Source organism: Argiope bruennichi, chromosome X1 (genome assembly GCF_947563725.1).
Source record: "Argiope bruennichi chromosome X1, qqArgBrue1.1, whole genome shotgun sequence".
Taxonomy (NCBI): Eukaryota; Metazoa; Arthropoda; class Arachnida; order Araneae; family Araneidae; genus Argiope; species Argiope bruennichi.
Window position 1 is genome coordinate 36,567,911 of NC_079162.1, and position 26,809 is coordinate 36,594,719.

Genomic DNA, 26,809 nt, shown 5'->3' on the forward strand with positions numbered 1-26,809 from the left:
ATTCCCCCCTCCCCCATAGCAATCATATTTATTTATTAACGTCCCAATGCGCAGAGTACAATATTTCTTTCGATTAGGATTTTAAACCTAGCCGACAAATGAACAAAATGCCTACTCAAGTTGAATCGAGGATATTGCATTTCCCTTTAAACCCTGTACATGTGAACAGATAAGTTCAAAACACAATGAGCTAGATGGATGGACTTGGTATGCAATCTCCGCATCAGAGTTTTATTATTATTATTATTATTTTGGACAAAATCTGCAAACAGAAATAATCGTTTATTATTAAAAAATAAATAATTTATTATTGAAAAATAAAATAACTAAAGGTATATTTAGTTTCTATTCTAAGTTATCAAATGTACATTCAAGGTTATTTAGTTTCTATTCTAAGTTACCAAATGTACATTCAATGTTATTCTTTGCCCTATGAAAATTCACAAAGATATTTTAACATGAGTGCTGCTATTTCTGTTGAGTTAAAATTTTATATATTTCATCGTTACATATTCAATTAAAAAATATTATTAATTTTAATTTCTGTATTGATTTGTAATGGCTCTACTTCTCCATGTAATGAAAGCATAAAGAGAACTTATGCAACAATCGCACTGGATTAGTTGAATATATATTTTTTTAGAATTTAAACATGGTATAAAAGTTGTTCACCTCTGACATTGTAAGAAAACTAAGTTAGCAAACAGGCAAAAACCGTAAATTAGTAAAAAAAATTATTTGAATTATTTTTATGAGCTTATTTGGCTTAAAAAGTAAAGTTTGGGATCTTATTTTATTCCATTCTTAAGAAATTCTGATAAACATATAAAATATAAAAAAATTTAAATGACTATATTTAATAAAATTTTTAAACTATAAAAATATATATAATTAACTGCATCCGTTATGATAAATCTGTGAACAGGATATTTCTTGTAAAAAAATGTAACATCGACATTTTGAGAAAAAGGAATCCAAAGGTTTAACGTCAAACAAGAACTTGACATTTTATGAATCATTAACAGAAGGTATTTTAGACCATAAGTTCTAAGTTAAATTCTTATATGGAAGTATATTCATAAGATCAAAAAGAGAGAAGACCAAACTTTTAAGAAAGTACTGTTCATTTTAGAATTCCACGGCTATCACTTATAGATGAATTTATTCTGCAAAGGGGTGATACATAATAAATAAGAATTTCCCGTAAGAAGAATTTTTTAAATGACTTTAACTATTTTCCCATGCTGATTTTCATTTTCCTTTTTAATCTTATTATATATTTTAATTCAAAGCTTGTGTATTTTTTCAATAGATTGTTTCGCAAAAGAAAGGACATTTCTTCATGCACCTATCCATACCCATTTTGGTGAAACTTAATCTCACACATATTTTGGTTAAATCAAGACCGATTGGCGCATTCTGAAAAGCGTGAACAGCTTCCATATTGAAAGGGTAGTTCTCACGTTTCTCTTTCAAATTAATCAGGACTTTCATTAAAAAGAAATAACCTTGTATCCATTTAAATTTTAACTGAGAAATATCAAAATTTCACGGGAATAAATATCAGAGGAAAGTAATTATCGAAAATCGTGATAAGAATCAATCGAATTTATTCGCAACTTTTGAACTCGATGTTTTTTGTTTTACCATATATTTTTCACCGATATCAAAATCTTCTTGATTATTAACAATTATGCCAAATCATCAAAGGAAGAGGGAAGCGAATGAAAAACTCCGTCATAAAGTTTTTGTATCAAGTTGCATGTTTTTGTTTCGTTACCTTAATTTCAAGCTAGGCAATTTGTTTCAATTCCTATTTATATACATATGGGGCAATTTTGTTCTAGAAAAACAATTTCCACGTCATTTTCACATCGGCAATTCAGATAATTGCGGTTTACACTGAAGGATATCCAAAAACTATTTTAAATTTTTCATCGGGATCTTGCAAACAGTAGTTACGTTAATATGCTGCAGATTTCTTGGTGCAAAAATTCTCCCTTCTTGCTTTAGTGTCTCATTTTGAAAAGAATGAAAGAGGTGAAGAACAAAAGAAAATAACAAAATAGTCCAGCAAGAAGTCATTTTTTTCATCTCATTCAGTAAAAAGTCTGCTTCATCTAATGACGCGAAGAAAAACTTTCTTTCACTGGTAGATTTTGCTATATTCTATTTTCTTTCTTCCTTAAATTTGTTTTTATATGTCTGGACATAATAAGATTAAAACTCCAAATCTGTTCACTTGCAATTATTATTGAATCGTAAAGAAAGGTTGCTTCAATGTTGCCTCGGTCATTAAATAAAAGCGAGTCATACAAGAAGTGAAGACAAAACGTCTGAATAGAGTATACACATCAATCCAGATATTTCTCGAGAAATACAATAACATCAATAAGAAATTCGAAATTTCAGTGAAACACTTTGTTCCTGTTCTAAAGAGGATGTCCTTATTATTTTATACATGCTATTCTACTTGTTTAATCCAAAAAAAATGTCTCTAAAGTAAAAGAATTATATTGAATGAAATTGCACTGTTTTCCATTTCATATTTTTTATTAAAAAATGTAATAGTTTATGAAATTCTTAATAAATGGAAGACTTTATTGTCAGATAACATCTAAATAAGTATAATTAAAAAAAAGTTTCATGTCTAATTTCATAAAGATGATAAATTATATAACGACTTCATGCTAAATTTCAAATTTAGAAACTCTAATAGGAAGCAAATCATTCTTTAAATGACAAAATTAATAAACAAAATCATCAAAAATTTGAAATATTTAATATTTGATGGGAAACTCATTAATAAAGAAAAGGTTGCAACTGTATTAATTGTTTCGGATTCCTTAATAATTCTCATTCTAAATTCATTTCATTCTTTTCTTCTCATAATTCAAAATAATCCAGATTATTTTTTCTCTTTTGTCTGTTTTAGCATTCTCAGCGAAGCGAATTGTGGATTATGCAAAAAACGCTTTCTTGGAGAAGAATATGAAAAAAGTAAATAAAATCTTTTGAATCGAGTATGTTAAATTAAAATTGTCTTTTTCACCAAAAAAATATTCCAGTTCAGTTTGAATGAAATAATTATCTGATTTAAGCAATGATAGAGGTAAAAAGAAAGAAATAAAACTGTGTTCCAAAATAATTAAATATTTTGTTCCGCAAACTGAATACTGGCAGAATTTCTAATTTGGGGACAGAAAAGAAAGGAGAAGGAATGAGGGAAAGAAAGAAGAAAATGAATAATTTGTTTTGAGCGAGGAAACCCATCAATTTCATGCGCCTTTTCAGTGAACATAATAGCCTTCATTTCTTACGTAGGGGTTGAGGCGTGCAATCCTTTAGAATCAACCTTCTTCATTTTGCCTTGATAATCGAAATGTCTTAATGCATCAGCGGTTTCTATTTCCTACTTTACCCAGGAATGTCCTCTCATCAGAGAGGAAGAACTTCGTTTCACCCAAGAATATTTGGATCAAACAAGGGAGAAAGAGAATTTCGAATCATTGAGTTTTAATTAGCGGTGCCATAAAGCTGATTTTCAGGTTCTGTGGAAAGGGAGATTTCGTTCTGTTTTACGAAACCGGAGTCGGGTTTTTTTTTCTTTGTGAGGGTTTGTTTAATACCTCGTCGCCTCTGCTACAGAAGGTGCCCCCAAGAAACTTAATTTAATTTGCAATACACCATGAGAGAAACTCAGTGTTTTGTAACGCTTTTAGCGAATTGCTCGAGTTGCTGCATCTTTATGTAACAAACCAAGTGAATTAATTAATGAAAATTGTTCCGTTTTAGTTAGTGCTAATTGCATAGTTTCAAGATTTACCATAAGTCACAGCAAAGATCTTGTGGATAAAATAGAAAAAGAATAAAATCCTTTAAAGAATGGAGATTAACAACAAGCTTATGTATTTTCAGGTTGTCCCATCTTGTTATGATATTCTTATATAAGGACTTATCATTATTAAGAAACAATTTTAGTTAATGGATATTATATTCTTTTATTAACAAGCAGAACTTAATTTAGTTCAATATTTCAGCGTTTGTTAATTTGGTTCATAAATTATGGATGGTTATTTTGACAGTGTTGGAAATAAGAAACAGAAGGGAATGATTATTTTAGGTATGAATGCAACGAATTCTTACATAATCTAATTTATAGAGATAAATTTATAGACAATTGCTTTCATAAAGTTGCTTTTTAGTTTCTGTTGAAGCGGTTTCAGAACGAGGAATAAGTGTTCCTTTATTTTAGAAAAATTTACTAATATCTTGGCTTCTTAGATAGATATAGGTAGAAAATGGCTCCTAGAAAATAAGTATTACCTTTAACCTTTGATATATAACATGAAAAGAAATTGAATGCTCAAAAAGGCTTCCCTTGGAAAGCTTAAAATGCTACATTTTTATGTTAAAAACTTAATATTTTAATTAATAACAATTATATCATCTTAGAAAGCAATTGTAATATTTAATTATTGATAATTATCGAGTCATGATCTAGATAAAGTGGATAAACTATAAAAATTATTTCTAACAAAAGTTTTCAATTTTTAAAATTGTTTCGCATAGTTATAATCTTCACATGCAAATACCTACAACTTCAGAAAATTAAATTTGTTATCGATAAATAAACTTTACAAAAGTTACAAATGGGGTAAACAATGTTTTCCTTTACAAATTTGATTAAGGTTTATATGTTTGTTTTAAGAAATTTAAATAATAACGAAGAAGTCATAGTCATAAACCTTTTCGATTATGGGTTATAAACTCTTACCATAAAATATTAAATATATCGGAAACATAGACAGCACTTAAAAAGTTAGTAATGCTTGAGTATCTATATGCATAAAACGCTAACGTGTGCGACATAGAAATCGTTATTATTATTTATTGTCGAATGGCAGCAGTAAACAAAAGCCGTGCTCGAACGTTGAAGACTTTCCTTGAATGCTTTTATAGTTACACTTCATGCTACGCCTCTCTTAGCTAATTAAAGGAGCTGCAAAATATTATAAGAAATGCTCGCAAAAAGGAGCTCGCTGGAACTTCCGCTCAATCAGAACAAAGAAGATGTAAAAGAAATCAAGATGACAGAAAAAGGTGTCAAATAGAAGTTTTAATCGAGCGTGAAAACAGATTTAACAAGTCTACGCTTAAAATGTCGATGCCGTAGATGATCCCGTCTCAGAGAAAGGAACTTCTAATTAGAAAAATGGTTCAAATATCAGAAGTAAGTCGTAGTAGTGACCATGCTTCACGTCTCCAGACAGATACTTGCTTCGATACTCCTAACTTTCGAAATTATAATCTCAAAAATTATTTTTTTACATTATCTGAAATTTTAAAAAATTTGCCTTTTTAATCTTGTGTTTCATTTCTGTGCACTTTTGTTTTCAATAATTTATTTTAAAAATTTTATTCCATATGCAATCAGCAGCAAAGTTTTTAATGTTAAGATGAAATTCCTCTATCAAAATATTCAACGCAGCTTTCAACACAAGTATGATTTTTATTTCCGATTTTATTTTGTAGTTTATACACTTTTTAATAAGCACGCGTGATAATTTGTAGTAGACTGATTCAATTAAGTTCTTGTTTTTCAATCTTATAAAATATCATGGTGAAATTTTAAAAATACGCATTTCATACTAATAGTTTAACATCTCGAAAAGTCAATAAATTGGACGAACAAGTTAGTCTCGAATAATGGCAAGAATTGTAAAATTATATTAAAAATGCATAAACAGGAACAGAAGCGTTTTTTTTAAACCTACATATAATTAAACAACTTTCAAAAGTTTTTTTATTTCTTACTACGATGCTATTTCTCAGAATTCGATAGATGGCGGTAAGAGTGAGCTGATAAGAACTATATGAGGAAATTGCAATCAAGATATTTTTTCAGTAGTCATTTTACGCGATCTCCGCATTCAAGTCTCTTGTATTTTTTCATGTGGGTTTAGCTTAAAGATATTATGAGTTAGATGTCTTCTTCTTTTAAAGCAGTGTATCACTGCTGATTCACAACTTCTCAGATGTTGTTTTCAAATGCATGGCATGAAATCGAGTATAACTTGGACATAATATCCTCATTTTAAGGGATTTCATATGAAGATTTATTAATATTAATTGTTCTACAGTAAATTAATGAAAACATTTAATTTCTATAACTTCTACTTTTATTAAATATGTAATGTGTCCAAGATTTCTGTGATACCTTGTATACATGCAAAATTTAACAACAATTTTGTACAACAATGTATTAATATTATAAGAAATATCTGGCATAGAAAACCGCTAAACATTTTTAAATGATTCGAATTCGCGCCCTATTTAAGTTTCCGATTTAAGCAAGTAACAAACTCCGACATATTTTATACTTAAAAACTATTTTATTACGTAAAACAATGTAGCTATTTTAAATAGAGTAGTATTAATAAGGTTCTAGTGCACCAGGGATCAAAATAATTGTACGTTCGACTCTATTTTGAATGAACTTCATAAATTCTCTTTTATCTTGTTTCCAGTTAAAAGGGAAACAAGAAAGGTATGAGACAGATTAGTTAGATTAACGACTCTGAAACAACACAATCTTCTCTAGTAACTATTTTGAATCAATCTCGCAGGATATAGGGTTGAAATCACTGTAAAATAAATACCTACACCTTATCGGAATTGAAGTTTGGACTGCGTAACTTGAGAAACAAGTGTCTTAATTCTCCCAGTTATCGTAGCAGCTAAAGGGAATTAATACGGAATTCCAGCTAAGTTAAGGGAATTGTCTAGAGACTCCATTTCTTGGGCATATTTCCCTGAATTTAATTATGTCTCCTTCTCGGTGCTTCAGTTAAATTGTCTATTTTCCTGAAGTTACGAAGATTTCACATTATGAAAAGAAGTTAAATTGAGTGAGAAGATTAGTTGTTAAGTTGTGAAAGAATGGTTTGTTAAACTTTTTTGATGTTATGTCTCAATGTGATTAAAAGTTTTAATTGATAAACAGTTAATTATTTTATCATTATACAAGACCGAATGAAGTCCTGTAGTTGCTTGAAGGCAATGGAATGTACAGGACACAGCAATCTTTTCATCAATTTCCAATAAGATATATTATTTAGGTTTTTAAATTTAATTTAAATGTAACTAGCTTTAATGTTGCACAAATTGAGAAAAGAAAGCATTGAATTAGAAATCATCTTCCAGAAAGTTGGTTTCAACATTTCGTGGACAAAATAAATAAACTTAAAAGTAATTTTAAACAAAATGGTAAAAAAAACACACATTTTTTTAAATATAATTTAAATACACTAATACAAAATTTTAGCAAAACTGCTGACATGTGATTTAGGTACCTAACTGAAAAATTAATAATTATATAGATCGGTAAGCGAATTTTAAGTAAAAAGCAAGATCAAGGTTGTGAAATTATTCAAAAGCGACCCTTTTTTGAATAATTTGAATAAGAGCGAGGATATGAATGTCTTATTCAATAAAATGATTGAGTTATAATTCAGAGCAACAATAATCCTAGGGTATCTAAGTCTAAAAATTTACCATATTTAACTATATTTATTTTGGATCAAAATATTATGCCTACCCTAGGATAATCTAAGCCAAGTAATTTATCTCTGGAATATGATATAATAGGAAAGCATAAATCAAAATGCCATATAAATTTAAAATTTAAAAAGGACATACAACTAAATCCACTAAATTATTGTAAAAGGGATCAATAGTACAAAGTATTCATTTAAATATTGTTTTCTTTTATAAATTTATACATTATCTAAATATATACAATTTATTTCTTAGAATAATACATTTTTGACACTATAAATTAAAAAGATAAGTATCAGAATATACATAAGTATCAAGAATATTTATGTTGCATGGCATTTTTATATTAAATAAATCTATAAAACAGGACATAAATAATTCATTTTTACAATGTAACAGTTAAAATTAATCATGTGTAAAGTGACATAAGTTTTAATCAAAATTCTATTTTATAAAGGCACCGATTTGCAAAAACGTTAATCAGAGAACAGATAAATTTTTTTGTCGTATTGTATTATTTGACACATATTATCGTTGGGACATTGATATTAAAATTCCGATATAGCATTCTAATAGGGTGCCTGCTTATTTAAATCCAAGGCATTCAAATTTATTTAGACAGTCTAAAGTACACAACTCTTTTCAATGAAATGAAACCTTCACATTAAATCCACCTAAAAAAATGAGAAAAAAAGCATTGAAGTCTTGGGGATTTTTACCTGTTTAATAATCTGGCCTAGTATTTATATTTTTACTTTAACATAACATTATAAATTCAAGTTTCTAACAAAGCCAAATCTGTTTCTCGTATAAATTTTAAAAGAAACATTTTTGCACCAAATTATTTGTCAACTGAAATATATTTAAGTAAACGATAGCAACTTATTTCATTTTTAATTTATATTTATCATTATAAATTATAATGATTAATATAAATTATAATGATAATATAATTAAATTAATATAAAATTATAATTAAATTAAATATAAATTAAATAGCAACTTATTTCATTTTTAATTTATATTTATCATTATAATATTTTTGATTCAACTTAATTACATAACTGCAAATATTTAAATATCACAATTAATTTATTGTTTAAATTTAATAAAAACAAAATTTTATTTGTAGATATAGAATTTGCTTTCAATAACTTCATTGCTTATAGACTTTCTGACATCTTGATTTTATCATAGCTATACGAAGTCCAAACAATTTTTAAAAGAATATTATTTAAAGCGAACTTTTCCATTATTATAAGTTAACAAATACAAAATTTTGACATTTCTAGACTTTAATATATCACATTATGTAAATCTTTCCTGGCAATGTTTGAAATTATTGTGTTCACTTGAACTCGGACCGAGAGACAGATAAACTTCCTGAAAATGGATTTATTTAAAATTTCACATATAACTATAAATCTGATATAATGTCCACATCCTATGTTCTGTCCTTCTAGTTCAAATTGTTTTTCAATTATCATAAAGAAACAGACAGTCATGATTCCTTTTTTCTTCTGTTTATTTACTCAGGCAATTCTAAAATGTGAAAATTCATCAAAATTTTGATTTCGAATTTTGTTTACAATACTACGTTCTGCATACTTCGCATACGAAAAAGCAAAATAAATAATAATTTAAAAAAAAAAAGATTTCATACAAACTATGTTTGAAGTCTACCTGCTTCAGTACAAGACTGCCCCCAACTGCTCTGTTCAGAGATAAATACTGAATTTGAAATTGGCTCATTAGTTTCGAAGAAATGCATAACTTTTAAACTCTCCCAGAAACAACGATAAAAAATAAGACTTATTATAAAAGGATCAAATAGAAGATGCAAGAAGCATATAGATACTTAATTACGCTTTGTGGCACAAACATATATTTTAAAGCCTATTACTATCAGAGTAAGCAAATTATTTTTCATTTCAAATAAGAAGAAAATATAATTATTGTCAAACATTTCACTCTTCAAATTCTGATGAATCATCACACTTTGTACTGTCCCGAGTCAAAACGAATCATTTTCACGATTAAATTTATCTGTCTGTTAATGAACACTATACATATCTTTAAAATAACTGAAAATTTAAGAAAATGAAAAAAAAAAATATTATTTATATTATAAATGAAATTTAAAATGTAAAGAAAATTTTAATGAAATTTTGCAATTCAAGACTCTTTCCATAATCGATTGTGTTTACAAATGTCGAAAGCCCAGAAAGAAAAAAAAAGTCCGTTCATTATTTATTCTATGTGGTAGATAATATTTCAGATCGAAATAAACAGTTTAAGAACCTCTAATTTTAAATCATTATAAGATATATAAAAAAAATCGAAACTCAGTTAATTGGTCAGATTTATTGTAGCGGTCAATCAAGTAAAATTCGTTCAAAATACAGTAGAATTTTAGGATAAATTATTAATTAAGGAGAAGGAAATTGTCTTTGATAAGAAACAATGCATAAATAAAACAAATGAAAAATATAATTGAAAAAAATTAAAACTGAAAGTGAATTTCTTTTCTTATTAATCAGATCTTTTCCAGGCGTCCAATGAGAGGAATTCAATCAGAGTTTATGTGTGCCATGAAACCCAATTTGTCAGAAGATAGAGGGAAATATCTTTCATCATGAAAATTCACATGAGATCGTTCGAAAGAAAAGCAATATAAAAAAAAATATATAAGTAAAAAAATTCTGATCGGTCAGACTTACTGCAATGGCCCATGAATGCAATTTAGACAAAGAAGGTTTTACGCGATTGCAGCGTGAAAGGAAGTAAAGAAAGTTCTTTATCCAAGTGACCATTCCCACAGCCAGAGTTCGGCCTATTCCCGCAGGTTTCATTTGAGACACCACTCACAATTATCCGAATCCCAAGTACGAATGATTATACAAAAGATTTCCCCCTTCCCTTTCTCGCATTCAAATAGTCAAATTAGAATGAAAATTACAGTAATTTACGCCGGTTGCCTTTCAACGCACCTCCAGTTATTACGCTTATACACGTGGGACAATAGCATCTCTTAAGCAAGATGACACCCTCCGCCTCTAATTACTTGGAATGAACTGAACGAGAAAAGTACCGGAATAATGTAATATCTACAAGAGATTTAATTAAAACTTAGGCCCTTCGTGAGATAATGGCCAGTGTAATGTATCGATCGAGATTTGCTTATAATTCAAAACTGCCGCGATGATTGCTTTATTAAACGTAGTCCTCTTGAACGTAGCACTTTTGTACTTCTTAATTAGAATACTATCAAAATGCTTTTCTGCTTGCCTGAAGAATAACATTAATAGGGAGAAGAATTACCCACATGCATTGATGACAACGGTTAGCAGAGTTTAGCTAAAATATTACCCGTAAGCCAGGGTTAGAGCAAAATTAAAACTGCAATTGAATATACTGTCTCTCTCCCTCTCTGTCGTCACTTTATAATTCTTTTCTCCTAAAAGCTAAGCAACTTCTAGACTTCATAAATATGCATGCTGGAATTAAAAGTAGGTGGTTTAGTTATAAACTCTGGATAGGAAATTAGCGACGTTTAAGACTGATATGGCACCTTCTTATTATATGCAATGATGTACAGGAATAAAATGAAAGCTAATGTTTGTGTACTGAAAAATTCAAATTTACTTAAGAATGGATTTTGGTAAAGTTTTCCGTAGCTTTGAACTGTAGCAGCATAATATGCGACGCCAAAGCGTGGTTCTTTGTTTACAAGAAGAAAGGAGTTAGGTCTTGTTTGATTAATATTTTATGCCGTGGAATAATAATTTTAAATTTTCAGAAAGTCTGTTTTTGAAATTTCTAGCATCGGAATAATACATGATGAATGCTAATATTTAGATTTGGTATTGAAAATAATGATTTGGTAAATAAAGGGTTATATTCAGTGTGGGTTTTATAGCGATTGTTCATACTTATGAGATTTTTATGATTGAATACTTCAATTAAGGTACCTGCGTGATTTTAAAAGTGAAGAGCAATAAAGCATAAAATATTTGAAGCAATTTTATATATTTACATGGATTTTATTTATATATTAATCTCAACATTAAATTACAATCTTGTATAATGATTTTTAAAATTTAATCTTGTTCTTAAATAGTTTTCAGTAAAATTTAAGGTTTTGAGCTGATTTTTAAACCTTAAATGTTTTTTTTTTCAATTGGAACCAATTCTTTGAGATAATATTATGAATTATATATTATTTTTACTTAAATTCGAGATCTGTATTATCAAATATGTGAAAGTTAACGTTCATTCAGAGGTGATGAAATTTAATTATTTCGAAGAGAATTTTTTTTACCTTTATTTTTAAATCGATTTAAGCAAAGAATGATAATGCTTGAAAAGACATTTTTAATTCTATTTAGATAAAATTTTATTTCAATTTCATACCTGATATTAAATAAGAGCTGCATAATGAATAAAAGATTATCCTTTATTTTAAAACTCTGACTGAACATCACTTTTATTTAAAATTTCATTCATTTATTGATCCATTAAAGCATATGTACGGATTGCAATTCATAAAATTCGGTTCTTCTGTGGATCTTTTTCACAAACAAATAGCTAAATTATTTTACGACTGCGAAATTAATTTATTTCAATCCTAGATTTGGTTATCAATTACTCTGGCATGATTGGTAAAAATTGAATCTCTTTGATTTTTACAATCTTTTTTTTTCACTGTAACTCTAGATATCAATCTGAATTTTATATGTTTCACTCTGAATTTAATTTACTGATCTACTAAATTTTATTTTAAGTTTTTAAAAAGTACTTTTAAATTAAATTTTAGCTATGGCATCAAATTATTACGAAACAATCAGAGAAAATGAAATTTAGTTCGGATTTCAAATAATTCATTTATTTTTATGAATTTTTTCTCAATTATTTCAGCTGCGTAGTTTTATTAGAAATATAAGAACGAATTCATAAATATTAAGTGAATTTTTCAATCTTTTAAATGAACTCGGTGGGCGAAGGTAATATAAAACTGCTGGCCGTGAAGGAAAAATATTATTTTTGCATTTCCCCCAAATTATTTGGGAAAAATAATTTACGTTTTCAGCTGGAGAAAATTATGAAGATTTTATGTATTAATTATCGTGAGCAGGCATATTTTATTTTAAAAATCGGTACTTTTTAAGCTCCTTTGGAGAAAAAAAATATAAACCAAAAACAACGCAATTGTTTTGATTATAGAACTATGTGATTTGATGAGATTCACTAAATTAGGCATGAGAATATCCAATTTTTATACAAATTTAAAATTAGAATACTTGTTCAATATCTTCCACAAACATTGAAGCTAAATTTTTAAAATTATATTTATCTGCAAGTTTCTTATGAAAACTTTTACTTAATCACTTTCATTACGCATCTAAAATTACTTTATTCTACGGTTAGCCATATTAAGTAAGAAAAAACATTGTATCACAAATTCATTTACATATCATTTCCTTGAAAGAGAAAAATAACTTAAGAATATGAATAAATAAATCTATTATAAAAAATAATTACAACTTTTATTTAAAAAAAAGATAAAATGTTTCGGTATCGTTTTAAAAATTTTGCTTTCTAACAATTTCAGTTGTTTAGCTCTTTCACTAACATTTTTTCACAGCGCATTAGATTTTGTTAGAAAGGAAATTTCTCTGACTTGTTCAGCTTGTTAACCTAGTGTATTAGCTTTACATTCAATGCAAACAATTTCCTTTTCTAACATTTTTTTTTCTGTAAAAACATGAAGAAAGCGGATTCTAAGTTTCTAAAAAAGAGATTTTCAGAAATTTCTTTGCTCTTTTTCCTGAAAAATAAATGATATTTTAAATGGCCAGATGTTACAGATATTCTCAATTATTTAGTAATGTTTACTGTTTTACTTTTACCGTTGCAAGCCTTCAACAATTCAGTGTATTCACTTTTGAAAGCCAACAGAGAATTTAATATACCTATACCAGAAAAAAGAATGTGTATTTTCCCACTGACTGAAACTAAAATTTGACACAGAATTACAATTGTAGTCGCAAGATCACATAACAAATAATATTATTTATTTAAGTCATTGCGTTTTTTTGTTATGACGTTTACATTCGTGTAAAAAAACAGTTCGACAGAATCCCTCTTCACAGAATCAGTTCTAATTTGACACAGATCGACTCTTTGGATGCTATCTGTGTACCAAATTTTATCCATCTAGCTCGTTTCGTTTGGCAGTTATTGTGTTACCTTGAATTTGGGCAGACAGTCTTTTCTGAATGGATATGACTCAAAATTTGATAGAAATCTGCGAATTTGGCATTCAGATCATATGCCGAATTTCATTCATTTAGCTAAAAACGGTTTTGAGATATCGTGCTCATAGATAGGCACAATTCCTTAAACGTGTTTTTTAGACACATGGATGCTTGAAACGTGAAAATTCATCAAAATGCCAAGAGCTCGAATTTTTTGACAAATGTTTTTTCTTGATGTAGTTCATATACGGGAAAGTAAAAAGTTCTAAAACGTTTGCCCAAACATATTTAAATAATTCTCTAGCTATAGTGTTAAAATATAATAACAACTGATCTGTAAAGGAAACTTAACCACCTGCATAAAAGCAACAGCGGGCTTAAGTCATTTTGGAATTCCCATCAATTTTAAGAATAAAGGAAATTATTTCTGAAAGGAAACGATTTTGTCCCTACCTAGACATGTAAAAGATGAAGGAAGAGTCAAATCAATGAAAAATATTGTATATTTTCGCCGCATTTTCTGTATTTCCCTAAACTGAGAGAGAAACTTTTTTTCACTAATCTCTGGAAGCACTTTCCGTTCATAGGCGAAAGATCAGACGCTACAAAGAAACTACATTCACATAATCCTGCAGACCTAACTTGGAAAAAAATCTGCTTTCTTATTTCTTCAGAAAAAAAAAATAAGTGTCTATATGAGAAATAAAAACTTTTATGGCCCTTATATAAGGAAAAAACAGTTTTCATGGACTTTTAAATAAGCTACGCACCTTATCTATCATATGAGACAAAATACGAGATAAAAGAAATTAATTAAAATGAAAACAACTAAAATAGTTTTAAATTTTCTTTTTTTTTATAAAATGTAATGTAGTAGCAAATTTTTAAATTTAAGAAAAAGTTTGAAAAAATAGCAAAAATTCGTAAATTATGTTGAGTTTAATTAAGGGCTGATTGAAGTAAATTTAATTAACATAGTAAAATTAAAATGCAGAATGTATGCATTTGATGCATGTCATTGAATACTGCAAAATTGGGAATTTTACAAGTTTTTATAAATTTCTTTATCATCTAGTACTCTAAATAACCAGGAACTTCAAGAATTACCTTGGTCATACTGCTAAAACTTATAATAATTTTTGATCCTGATACTGTTAGTTTATTTGGAAAAACTTAACAACAAAACTGGTAAAATTCTACTTACTCCACTGTCTTCCTCCACAATCGCATCGTCTACCAGAAGATTGACCATCCTCACTGGATTCTCTTGACACCTGGTGGATCTTCACGGTCGGGGGTTTTTGCTGAAAAATACAAACGAAACACATGCAGCACCAGAATTTTCTTTATTAATTATAGGAAAACTGATATTATCTATTTACTAAGAGTATTAAGCACAGGTTTATTGATGCTGAATACTAAAAAATAATTGACTAAATCGTGTTGGTTTATGAAAGTGCGATTGTTATTATGTTCATATTTAATCTTTAAAACACTACATGGTTTTGAAATTAATGAAAACGAAATCTTCGATTCTTTCAAGAATAAGTGCATTATTTTTTAAATCCAACTTTAGAATCTGTTAGGGGAAGATTTAGATAATAAACAGCTACACAGAATACTATTGTTGTAGTTAATAGAAACATTTCTGGAAAATGATTATATTATTTCTATTTTATTAATGATTATTTAATTTTCTGGTCTACTTACTTCCTAAATTTAGTATAACAATTTTACCTTAATTTGATTAGTTATCTGAAATTTAAAGCCTTCAAGAATCCTAAGTATGATATGCCCTCTCCCTCCTAAATTCATTAAATTTTCATTAGAAAATTTATAGACACTAAATCTATGAAAATTTCTTGTTCAATTAATTTTAGACAAATTACACACATTTATTTAAGCCATACTTTCTAGTAATTATTGTTGTTTTTGATGCTGGCGCCGAACTTCATAGCTTTGATCAATTTTCAACCATTATAAACACTTCACTAGGAGTTTTAAGTGTAATCAGTCAGAAATTTTCTATTGATGTTTCTACAAAGTTTATAACAGAAACAAAATATTATTTCATTTTTATTATGTTGTATTAATCAAATATTAAATAAAAAATATAAAATATTCAAATGTCTAAGAAAATTATTTTGATACAACACAAAAGATATTCCTCAGGTACAAAAGTTAAGAAATATTCCTTTCGGATTCAAATCTATTGTGTTGATAATTAACTACTCATTAAATTTATATAGTGCTATTTATTTTTATACTGGAATTTTATGCTGCTATTTTTTCGAAAGTTTATCGCATTAAAAGATGTATATTTTTTCTTTAATGGTATTTGTATTAATTTTAAAAGCAGCTTATTACAAAAAATTAAAAAAAAAAAAATAACATTTGCAGCGCAGTCACTTTCTGGGAATTGAATCCATTGATATTTATATATTTTAAATTCGATAAGCAATTTTGCAATTTACATTAAATTAAATAGGCAGTTTTTAAGTAATTTGGAAGACTAGTCCTTATTACTGAAAATGTTTAGTTATTTTTCTTTCCAATAATAAAATTCCTCATTATCGTAAGAGTTTTTAAACAACAATTTCAAATAATCATTTTTCATCCTATTTAAAGCTCATTATCAGATTTTTTATGTAGTTTTTGTATAATCACTGGTGTTGTAATTTTAGACAATTGTTGAAAGCAAACAACTTTTAATAATTCTTTTGAGAATGACTTTATTCGAAACATTGCTGTTTCAATGCACTAAGATTATTTCTCGTGTTTTTATTTGAACAATTACATGAAGCTAGTATAATTATGCTTTTAAAAAAGAATAAATCCTTCATAAAAAAACTGTAAGTCATTTGTTCTTGTTTTTAAAATTTTTTCCTTTATTATGACTGTAATAAAAAATAATAAAGAAAGAGCTAGCCCACGGCGTTTTAATAAAAATATTTAACAATATTCATAACAATAATGTCTTTCACATCTCATTTGGTCTAATCCCTCTAGGAAAAAACGATTTTTAAAAACATTTTTTGTCTTGCTAAAATATATCTTGTTTTTTTTTCTTAGATAACAAGAAGGCTTATTAAGAAACCTTGTAAGAAAAAATCGACTTAGTTATTTCGCTAGTAATTTTTTTTATGGTTAATCTCTATGAATAGATGCGAGATTGAAAGGGAAAATTATGAAAATAATATCAGCAGTAGTTTATTTCTTTTAGCGTGATTAGTGTGTAATAAAATTATCTACGATCTTCAGGCAATATAGAATCGATACGTACTAAAAACAAAAGCCATTTGCATTTGTTTGCCTGAAGAATTAATGTTCTTGATGAGCATAGCATTCACCACTAGAGCCATGAATTTCATTTGATTAGTTGCACGTAAAAGAGTAAAATTTACTGTGGTAATTACCTCCAAAAGATTTATTTTAGATGTTTTTTAATCTTCTGAGCAATGTTAGCTATTTGATACGAAAATTTCGTGAGATTAAGTTTTATTTTATTTTATTTTTGTACTTCCTTAAGACTCTTTGTTCTTTATTAAAAGAGCACTAAAAAAATAGGTATGCAACATATTGGGAATTAATGCCATTCATATATTTTTTGTGAGGTTAAAAAAATTTTAAGACAGTGACCTGATAACATAAAAAACAGCTTAATATGGAAAAATTATTCACAACTTAAAAATGATGCTAAATTTGGATTCAGAAATTGTTCTCAAGTAACTAATGAATCCCTTTTTTTTCAGAATACGATATAATATGAAATTTAGGAATAAATGCTTTTCTTGTCTTAGTATTTATTAATAATAATTATTTCCCTATAGGTCTTTTATTATTTTTCCACTTATGAAACGTGACATATTTCTACTAAATTATTCATATTATTAAAGAAAAACTACAGAAAAAATTTGAAATTTGCTAAATATTTAATGTGATCATTTTAAAAGGATTTTTTAAGGTATAGAAGTTTTGAATTAATTAAATTAAAAACTTGTATTGTACTATAAAATATTTCATATTTAAAATTTTTAAAGTGCTTTTGAAACAATTAAGCCTCGGAAATATCTTATGAAATATTCGCCAATAGTTTTAATAGTTCGCCAAAAATTTTTAAATTGATGTATTTCAGTTTTTATCATCATTAATTTTCAGCAGTCAATTAATGAAAAATAAACTGACCTGCAGTTTGTTGTGAAATAAATGTAAAATTGAGAATAGTAAAATTCATATACAAAAAATAAAGCATGCTAAAGAAAATTGAAGATATTAAATTCTTTTTTTATCATGAATTCATTATTAATTTAATTAATTGTTCAATACAAATTCTAAAGAATGGTTTGATTACATTGTTCTGGTTAATTGTGCATTGTGTCTGAAATATTTATCCTTGTATTACTTTTTATCTTTTAATTTTTTTCATGTAGATTTAGAGACAATAAAAATATTAAGGTTTTATTCCAAACAAAATTATAGCGCAAATTATGTTAGAGACAAATAAATGTCATTGTATTTATTTTCCCTAGACGAAATCATTCCGTATTTATTTGCAAACACCGCTTCAATTTACAAAAGAAAGTTTTACAAGTTTCTTATTCAAGAAAACCCACTGTGTTGCCTTAAAGAATGTCCCTTAAAACTAGTCTTTTCTTTAAAATATACCATCTTGAAATTACTCTACTGTAACTGTATAAAGTTTCAACAAAAGTTGATTGGACCTCAGAATAAAGTTCTGAATGACATCTCTCTCAATAAATAAGTAAACACAAGTCTACTAACTTGAAAAGTGTCCACATCCAATCCATCAACGGGCATGTCGACGGAGGTCCCAGTTAAATAGAACGGAGAGCGATCTTCTGAGGGTATCTTCTTCACCATCTTCTCTCTTAAAGCCTCATCATCACTAGCTGCAGATCCCGTGGCTAGAGCAAGGATAGAAGAAGATTGCTTTGACTTGATGACATAGAACACATTACAAAGAAATCCCATTAAATATAACATAGCCTTTCTTCCTCTTTTAGAGATTTTTTTATCCTTCATTTCTAGGTTTTGTTTTTGTTAGTGCTTTGAAACATGTCATTGCATCAGACTCGGAAGGATGGATGTAATTACATAAAGCGGTTTCCGGAATCTTTATAAGTATATTTAATTCTCAGAATATTTGAGGCGGCATTTGAAAAAGGATTTCAGTTTTCATTCTTTTTCTTCTGAGTGAGAGATGCATTTAGACATAAATAAAAAATGGTAGCTTGGAAATTCGTGATGAAGTGCAATTTAATTATTAAATTTTTTTTTCATACGTGTTTTAAACAAGACTTTTTATTTCAAAGAAGGTTCTTTTATTTATCCTTGTAATTTCTATTTTGTATGAATTTGAAAATAACATGGATCAAGAAATAGCATGTAATGTGATTCTTCAGCTCTGTAAATGGAAAAAGAATACGACAGCTTTATTTGAAATATTTCATTTAAATTTCAAGGAGATTCAAGCTTAATAAAAATTATTCGTAACTATCATTATTAAAGGTTTTAATAGCAGTTTTATTTAATAACCTGCGTGCATTAAGAGAAAAAACTTACGTATTCCTGATATAGATGGTATTTTTTCAAAATTTTTAAAAATAATTTATTTGTATTTTGATATTTGTTGAATTCATTAAAAATTCGCACGTGTTAGTTAATTAGTGGATATATTTTTTAAAAATATTTTTCTTGGTTGAAACGATAATAATTCCTATTTTTATTTCAAATTTTTTTGTTAATATTTTTTATAATTCAATATAGCCTTCTAATATATACAATATCTAAAAATAGCCAAAAATCATGAAATTAGAAAATTTAAAATTTGTAATATTTTACGTCATATATATTATAGTAACCATTCTAATAAACAGCGCATTGAAAAATACTTTATAAGATGGATTTTAAATAACATTTAGACATTTTATGATCTTAAAATAATAGTATAAGTTTTCAAAATGGCTATTTGTTATTTATATAACAACAATATGCCGAATAATTTCAAAAAACATTCTATTATTTATAAGCATAGTGCAAGTTTATAAATAAAAATCACACAGGTTTATATAAAGCACATAAAGTTTTGCAAATAAGGTATTTGAATATAAAAGGTGATACCTTTTGAAGCAAGTTTTTATCATGGTGGAAGCTTTCTGTATTAGAATTTATTTGAATTTCATCTCTGCATTCTTTATTAGGATATTTTACAGCAGAACATTTTAATAAAAATGAATAAAGATTTTTCAATTAAGTTTGAGACGTGAAGTCCCATTCCACACGATAAATAATTTTAGAAGAAAAGAACTTGAGAAAATTTGGAAGATTATAAGCATTTCTTTCGAAATAAGTAAAGAATTAAATACTTTTTTGTTAAATGGGCTTAAAATAATTCAACTGGATAATGTAAGTAAGAATTCTATTCTACATCATCTGCCTTTTAGTAATAAAAATGGGAGGAACATTCTGGAATATTAATTTTCAAATTCAAACCATCAAAAGAAAATTTTTATCAAAAAAATTACTTTTTTAAAGTTAATATTCTTGGTATAAGCCGTTCATAATTTATCTTTATATTATTTCTCCTTGCAGAACTTCCTTTTTGCAAATATTTTAGACAGTGCATTTTTGGAATTCCATTGGAGTTCACCATTTAGGTGTCAGGAAGAAATTTGATTACAGGACATAACATGAACATCGTCAGCTAAATATTAATCAATTCTGATTAAAATAACTACGGATGGATTATTAATGAACTATTATTGGACATATTTATTAAATTTAAAATTTTTTCCAATACATACCGCGTCATTAAAAAAGCTTATGAAAATCTTCGATAGTACATCAATTTACTTAATATAGAATTGTAAAAAAATATAAAATTTTCATAAATTTAAAACGGAATTATTTTCTTTTCATATGATATAGATAATCTATGGATTTTGAATTGCAGATGGTTATATTAAATTGCTATCTATAAATTAAAAGACAAATGTAAAATGTAAATATTTTCTTACATAAAAGTAAGAACGAGTGATTAATATTAAAGGACAAAATTACTAAATATAAAATTACAAAATTACTAAATATAAGCAAATTTTACTGATTATTTGATTAATATAAAAAATACTTTCAGCTGCAAGATAGGCATCTTGGTTACATCAGAGATTAATACAAGTAGGGATCAACGAAGATAAAATGCATTTTATGCACTAATTCATTTAAAATTCCAATAGATAACTTTGTCAAGAATATGCACAACTTATATTGTGTATGCATTACACGGAAAGGTAGACACAAAAGGAACTAGCCCCAAATTCTTATAATCATTTTGTCTATTCCTCTAAAAATTATAAATTAGTATGTTTTCTTTTCGCATTTGTATTTATAACAAAATTCTATAAATCTGCTAATTATGATATTATATTTATGCTGTAGGACTGCTTGTATTTTATGCTTATGTTTTCAATAACATAAAACTGTTTCAAATGTTTTTTCTTACAAAACGGAGTTGTTTTTTATAATTCATTTCCTTTCAATTTTAATTGCTTAATTCTCTAATAAAAATATAAATAAAATGTTTGCAATTATGCTAAAAGATAAGTATTATGATTTTTTTAAAAAAATTATCATATATTTGAACCCCTCTGGGAGAGCACCTCAAATATGAGTATGAGAAGTTGTCGAGAAAGTAAGTTGATTCTCGCTTGATGAGTACGAAATTTACTTTTTCCCGTTTAAATGGACTATCACCGATGGCAGGCGGTATATCTGCCTGAAGGGCCACCACAATTACTCCTCGTGACGGAAGTTATGTATCAACCACACAGCAAGAAAATAATTGGCCATGATGGTCAGGTAATGCAATTTATCTTGGATACCTAGGCAAGGTGGGGCACTTTTTTATAGTAATCTTACATTTGATAAAATTAACGGAAAAAATGGACAAATTGAAATTTAAAGGAGGATATGAATAAAATTTGTTTACAGCAATGATAAAAGATTAAAATATAGAACAGATAACAATTATTAAACTAAAATTCGTCAATAAATTTTCATTATTTTACTATTGCGTCAGTTCACGTAAAGTCATCATCACTGGATAAACATCATAATTTAACAAAAAGTATTACGTTATATATGAATATTATTTTCTTTTTCCGCCTTCAAGATGTAGAATAGATAAGAAAATTAAATTAACACAGCGTGTTTTATGTGTATCATGTGAGCAGGAATTGATTGAAATGTTAGCTTTTTAAAACGAACATGTATAAAAACTATGGAATAAAGGGGAAATCAAATTATATGTAGAATTTCTATAAAATGTAGAATTTGCATAAAATTACAAATTAGTATTTCAACAACAATTTGGTGGAATCTCGACAGAAAAATGAATCTTGTGTTGCCAAATTCTAATCAGAATAATGGGATACTAACAAATATCGGCTTTTAAATACAATATAAAAATATTATCTAAAATTTTAATATTATATTGAAAATATTCAATTCCAAATATAAACAGAAAAATTATTGCAAATATAAATGACAGCAACGAGGTTAAATTTACTCTTTATCGACAGAATAGAGTATGAACGAAGAATAACTGAAATAAGAAATTGTAATAACTCAAAAAGATGCGACGAAAGAAAATTGAAAGAAAAATAAATTTGCTCTCTATATTTTAAATAGAGATAATAACTGTATTTTTTTAGTCACATTAAAGAAGTTTCAAGTTACGATTTATACACACAAATTGTTTACGTTTTCTGTATGATAATTTAATGACAATACATGAATCTATTGAAAAGCTAGATAATATTTTGAAATGTATTCACACAGATTTTACAATATAAGATAGGTCAAAAAAGAAAAATAACTATATGCCATATATTTTTTGATGAAAATTTTATTGTATATTTTTAGAGAAAATACTACAATTTTCTCTCTGTCAGACCTGTTACAAACACATATTTGGAATTATAAACCCTCCATTTGGGCGATAAATCCTGTTTATATGTTAAGTTTAAGCCCCGAATTGCTGACATTTCTGCACAAAATATTTTGAGTAACAATTCGAGAAGCCATTCGAGAAGCGAGGAAAATTAGTTGGCGCATTCGGTAGAAAGGCGGCAATTAAATAAATATTCCCAAAACAAATTAAAAAATTCAGATTTTTTTCTTATAATATATAGACGATCTTTTCGTATATTTTTCTTCATTTCCCTTCAAGAACATAAAAAAAATTATAATTTTTATTTTAAATATTATTATATTTAGTCTTTATTATTCACTTTTTTTTCATTTCTAGATAAATATATAGAAGCAGATCCAATTTATTGAAATATGATTTGTTTATAGGATAATGGGATGTAATTGTGATTAATTCAAAATAGGTTTACTGAATGTATTTGATTGAAAGTTTTATGCAATATAAAATATTCTTTTCGTAATTTCCTCTAATAGGTATAAAAAAGATAAATAATTATTGACACAGATATAAAATATTTGGCAATAAATTTTTTTTTAAAAATAAAAAATATTATTATAGATATGAAATTTCATGAAACAGTTACTTTATATTAAAACATATTACTAAGCGAACAAATATATAATTTATGATATATGAATATTATAAAATTTATGAATTTCGATGATAAAAATGTTTAGTTGACTAAATGGTTGAGTTAAAATCAACCTAATGCTGAAATAGTTCATAGTAATTTTCCTATACACAATAATTTATTTTGCATACTACTAATTTCGAAAAAATTACGAGAATAATATTGTTTCGTTTGAACTTAAGTTTTTAAGAAAATAGCTCATTTCAAAAAGGGCTGATTAGATGTTTTAATTGTGAGTGAAAAATTTCAGTCATGTTATCTATCTAAAATTGGGTTTATTCAAAAATTATTTTATTTTTTCATTTTTTCATTTTTGTGTAAATATGAATTACAGTAAGAAGCAAATGACTATGATTACGGAATGTTTTACTATTTCATAACTTCAAAAAATAAATTAGTATACGATACGCAGTTCCCACTCACCTTTAAAGATCATTTTGCAATTTACTGAAAAAATGGTAGCATATAGAAATAGAATTTATTTTACCTATGTGGCGCTCTTGGATAGATTAAACCTTTGATATGACTGAAATTTGTCGATATAATATTCAAAATATAAAAGCAAATATTAAAACTATTTTAATTTAAACAGCAATAGACGATAAGTTAATGTCGAATTTATTTTATCTATATATTCCAAAATGTATTTTAAGAATCTAGTATAGCACAGTAATTTTTCAAGAATTTTAAGAGCAAAAATAATGAATGACACATAACTATGGAAAGACTGTTTTATACACCTCTTCTTATTATTTTTTATAATATTTGGGATAAGTATCGTAAATGTATTATAATTATTCTAATGCTATTTGAAAATACTTTAAACTTTATAATTTTAAAAAATATCGTGTCTTTTATCAAATCTTTAAAATATTGAATACCATATTGAAAATAAAAAGCATCTATTTTAGTTTCAAATATTGTGGCATTCTTTTAATGCAGTCAGTTTTCCTATATCTTTACATTTATGAAACTTATTTCTTGATTACTATCTTGTTAATCGGGAAGAAATGAGAGATTTTAATTTTAAAAAAACTATGGGTTATAAGTCCGCTGAACAAATTATATAACTGCTATCTTGGACTTAATATTTTCCCTTTTCTTGCATTTTTTATTTATATATAAAATTATTTCTTATGATGTTGAATTGAATATAATCCATATATTTAATGATTTTCGGCATCATAGAAATTCTATAAGATTGTTTTTGATGTATTAAAAAACCTCAAGGGAATTTTAATGGTTTAATTTTAATTCAAAAATGGTTTAAAAAATTAAGAGAGAAATTTCAAATTTTGAGTACGAATTTAGAAGCGATGCATGAGCGGCTATGACAAGCTAATGATGATGATAAATTAAGGATATTGGTCGGGTCATATGCATGCATTGCTACAAAGGAATAGATGAAAGGTCTCATTAATCACAATCAAGAGATATGGAAAGAAGAGATACGAATAGGCAACTCTTGCACAGCTTGTACATGGATCCTGTATTAACTAACTTATAACTATTGACACAAGAGTAGCACTTTGTATTTCACTTTTCATGAAAATATTGAACCGGTTTTTATGAAAATTTTGATTTTTTTATGCAATATAAAATGTACAAGACTATGGGTGAGACAAATGGAAAAGCTACTTCCTCAGAAAAACTAATTTTGTACCAAGAAACGTTTTGTACTATATACAGGGTATCTCAAAAACCTTGACCGCAGCTTTAAATATACTGTAAATTACAAAGTTGCTTAAAAAAAGGTGCAAATTGCTATGAAATGAATTAAAGTTTTCTGGGGATTAAACTTTAAAAAATACAAATTAAAATTTCTTTACGGACCTTGTACAAAAAAATTCCCAATGGGTAAAATGTGCCACTTCATTTAATAAGGTCATGTACGAAATTTCGTCATTTTATCACAAAGTCTCAAAGATATAAAACTACATAAATGCTGACTTAAACCACTTTTTGATGCCTGGATATGAGTTCAAAGAGAAAATATCATGTGAAAATCCCCTGAAAATTTGAATCGATTTCATAACATTTTGCACCTTTTTTTACGCAACTTTGTAATTTACAGTATATGTCTACGATCAATATTTAAGGAATAAAAGCCGGGGTCAAGGTTTTTGAGACACCCTGTATAATCAAATACTGAATGCTTAGACTATCATTAACTTTTAGAAACTATTGAAAGGAACAGTGCAGACATCAATTGTCATCGTCAGTTGCATAATTTTGAAAGCAACTTAACGGTATTAAGGGTTAGAGCAATTTAAAAAGATCTGAATTAGTCAATAACTGGATGTAACCCTTCAGATATCTCAAGAAACATCGGATTCAAAAATGCTGAATGCTTTTTTAAATGAGAAATTCTTCGTCTTCCGTCGTACGGTTCAGTTATGACACTTTTGAATTATTACTTGTTAAGGTAATCACAACAGTTTCTTTGTGGGAAAAATATCTTTAATAAACACAACGTAGAAATTACAATAAATAATTATCGTGACTCTCTGTTGAAAGAATTCTTTAAATCAAGAACTGAAAATCTATCTCAGAAATGAGAAATGCGTGTGTTTTGTGTGTTTTAGAAGACGGAAACTAGAAAAATAAATAATTTTACGAATCAAATGAAATTTTCTTTGTTAGAAGTTGTGCTTCTTAATCCTGCATTATTTTTAGACTAACATTACATGAATATGCAGAAGTATTAAAAAAAAATTGAACTTTTAGTTTCAGAGATATTTTCTCATATGTAAGAAGCTTATAAAGTGGAAATGATTAAACCGAATAATTAGTTAACAAGAAATAATATCCTATGCCGATTTTAAATGTTTTACAAATTGTTATTAAAAAATATTAATACTTCTGCCTTCATTGCTTATACTTCCAATTTTATTTTTTCAAGGATGTACTGAATGAAATACTATCAAATTTTGTGAATGGTTTGTTACATTTCTTTAAAAAGGTATAAATCTAAACAACTATTCCAAATAATGATAAATCTTAGATACATTGAATTTCAAAGAAAACTTTCTCTCAAACACTTATTTTATTTCGAAATTCTTCAACGAAACTTTTCTGGAATTAATAGAAAGGAGTTAAAAATATAAGTTTTGCAATAACGTTTATTTTATTTTCATTCTGTTCGAAGTAAAAATGCTCGAAACATTCCATTTTTCTTTCGTTTTCATTTAATCTTCAGTAAAATTATTTTTGACGGGATGAAAGAAAGTATGAAAAGAAAATAAAACCCCCGTTTTAGCATCAATGCGAGACAGATTTAGAATCAAGAGAATCAATAACATTTTCTGACATGGCTGATTAAGTTTAAAGTTTTGATGCTAAAAGGATTTC

At 27.0% G+C, this 26,809-nt stretch overlaps 1 protein-coding gene across 1 annotated transcript in view; it reads right to left on the reverse strand.

The window, feature by feature from the left end:
• LOC129958649 (nephrin-like) overlaps positions 1–26,809 on the reverse strand; it is a 658,065-nt gene that overhangs the window by 17,586 nt on the left and 613,670 nt on the right. Inside the window, exons 19-20 of the mRNA XM_056071256.1 lie at positions 18,600–18,742; positions 15,022–15,121 (exon numbers count right to left, since the gene is read on the reverse strand). Of these exons, the coding sequence (XP_055927231.1) occupies positions 15,022–15,121; positions 18,600–18,742 (243 nt within the window). The remainder of the gene's footprint in view (positions 1–15,021; positions 15,122–18,599; positions 18,743–26,809) is intronic.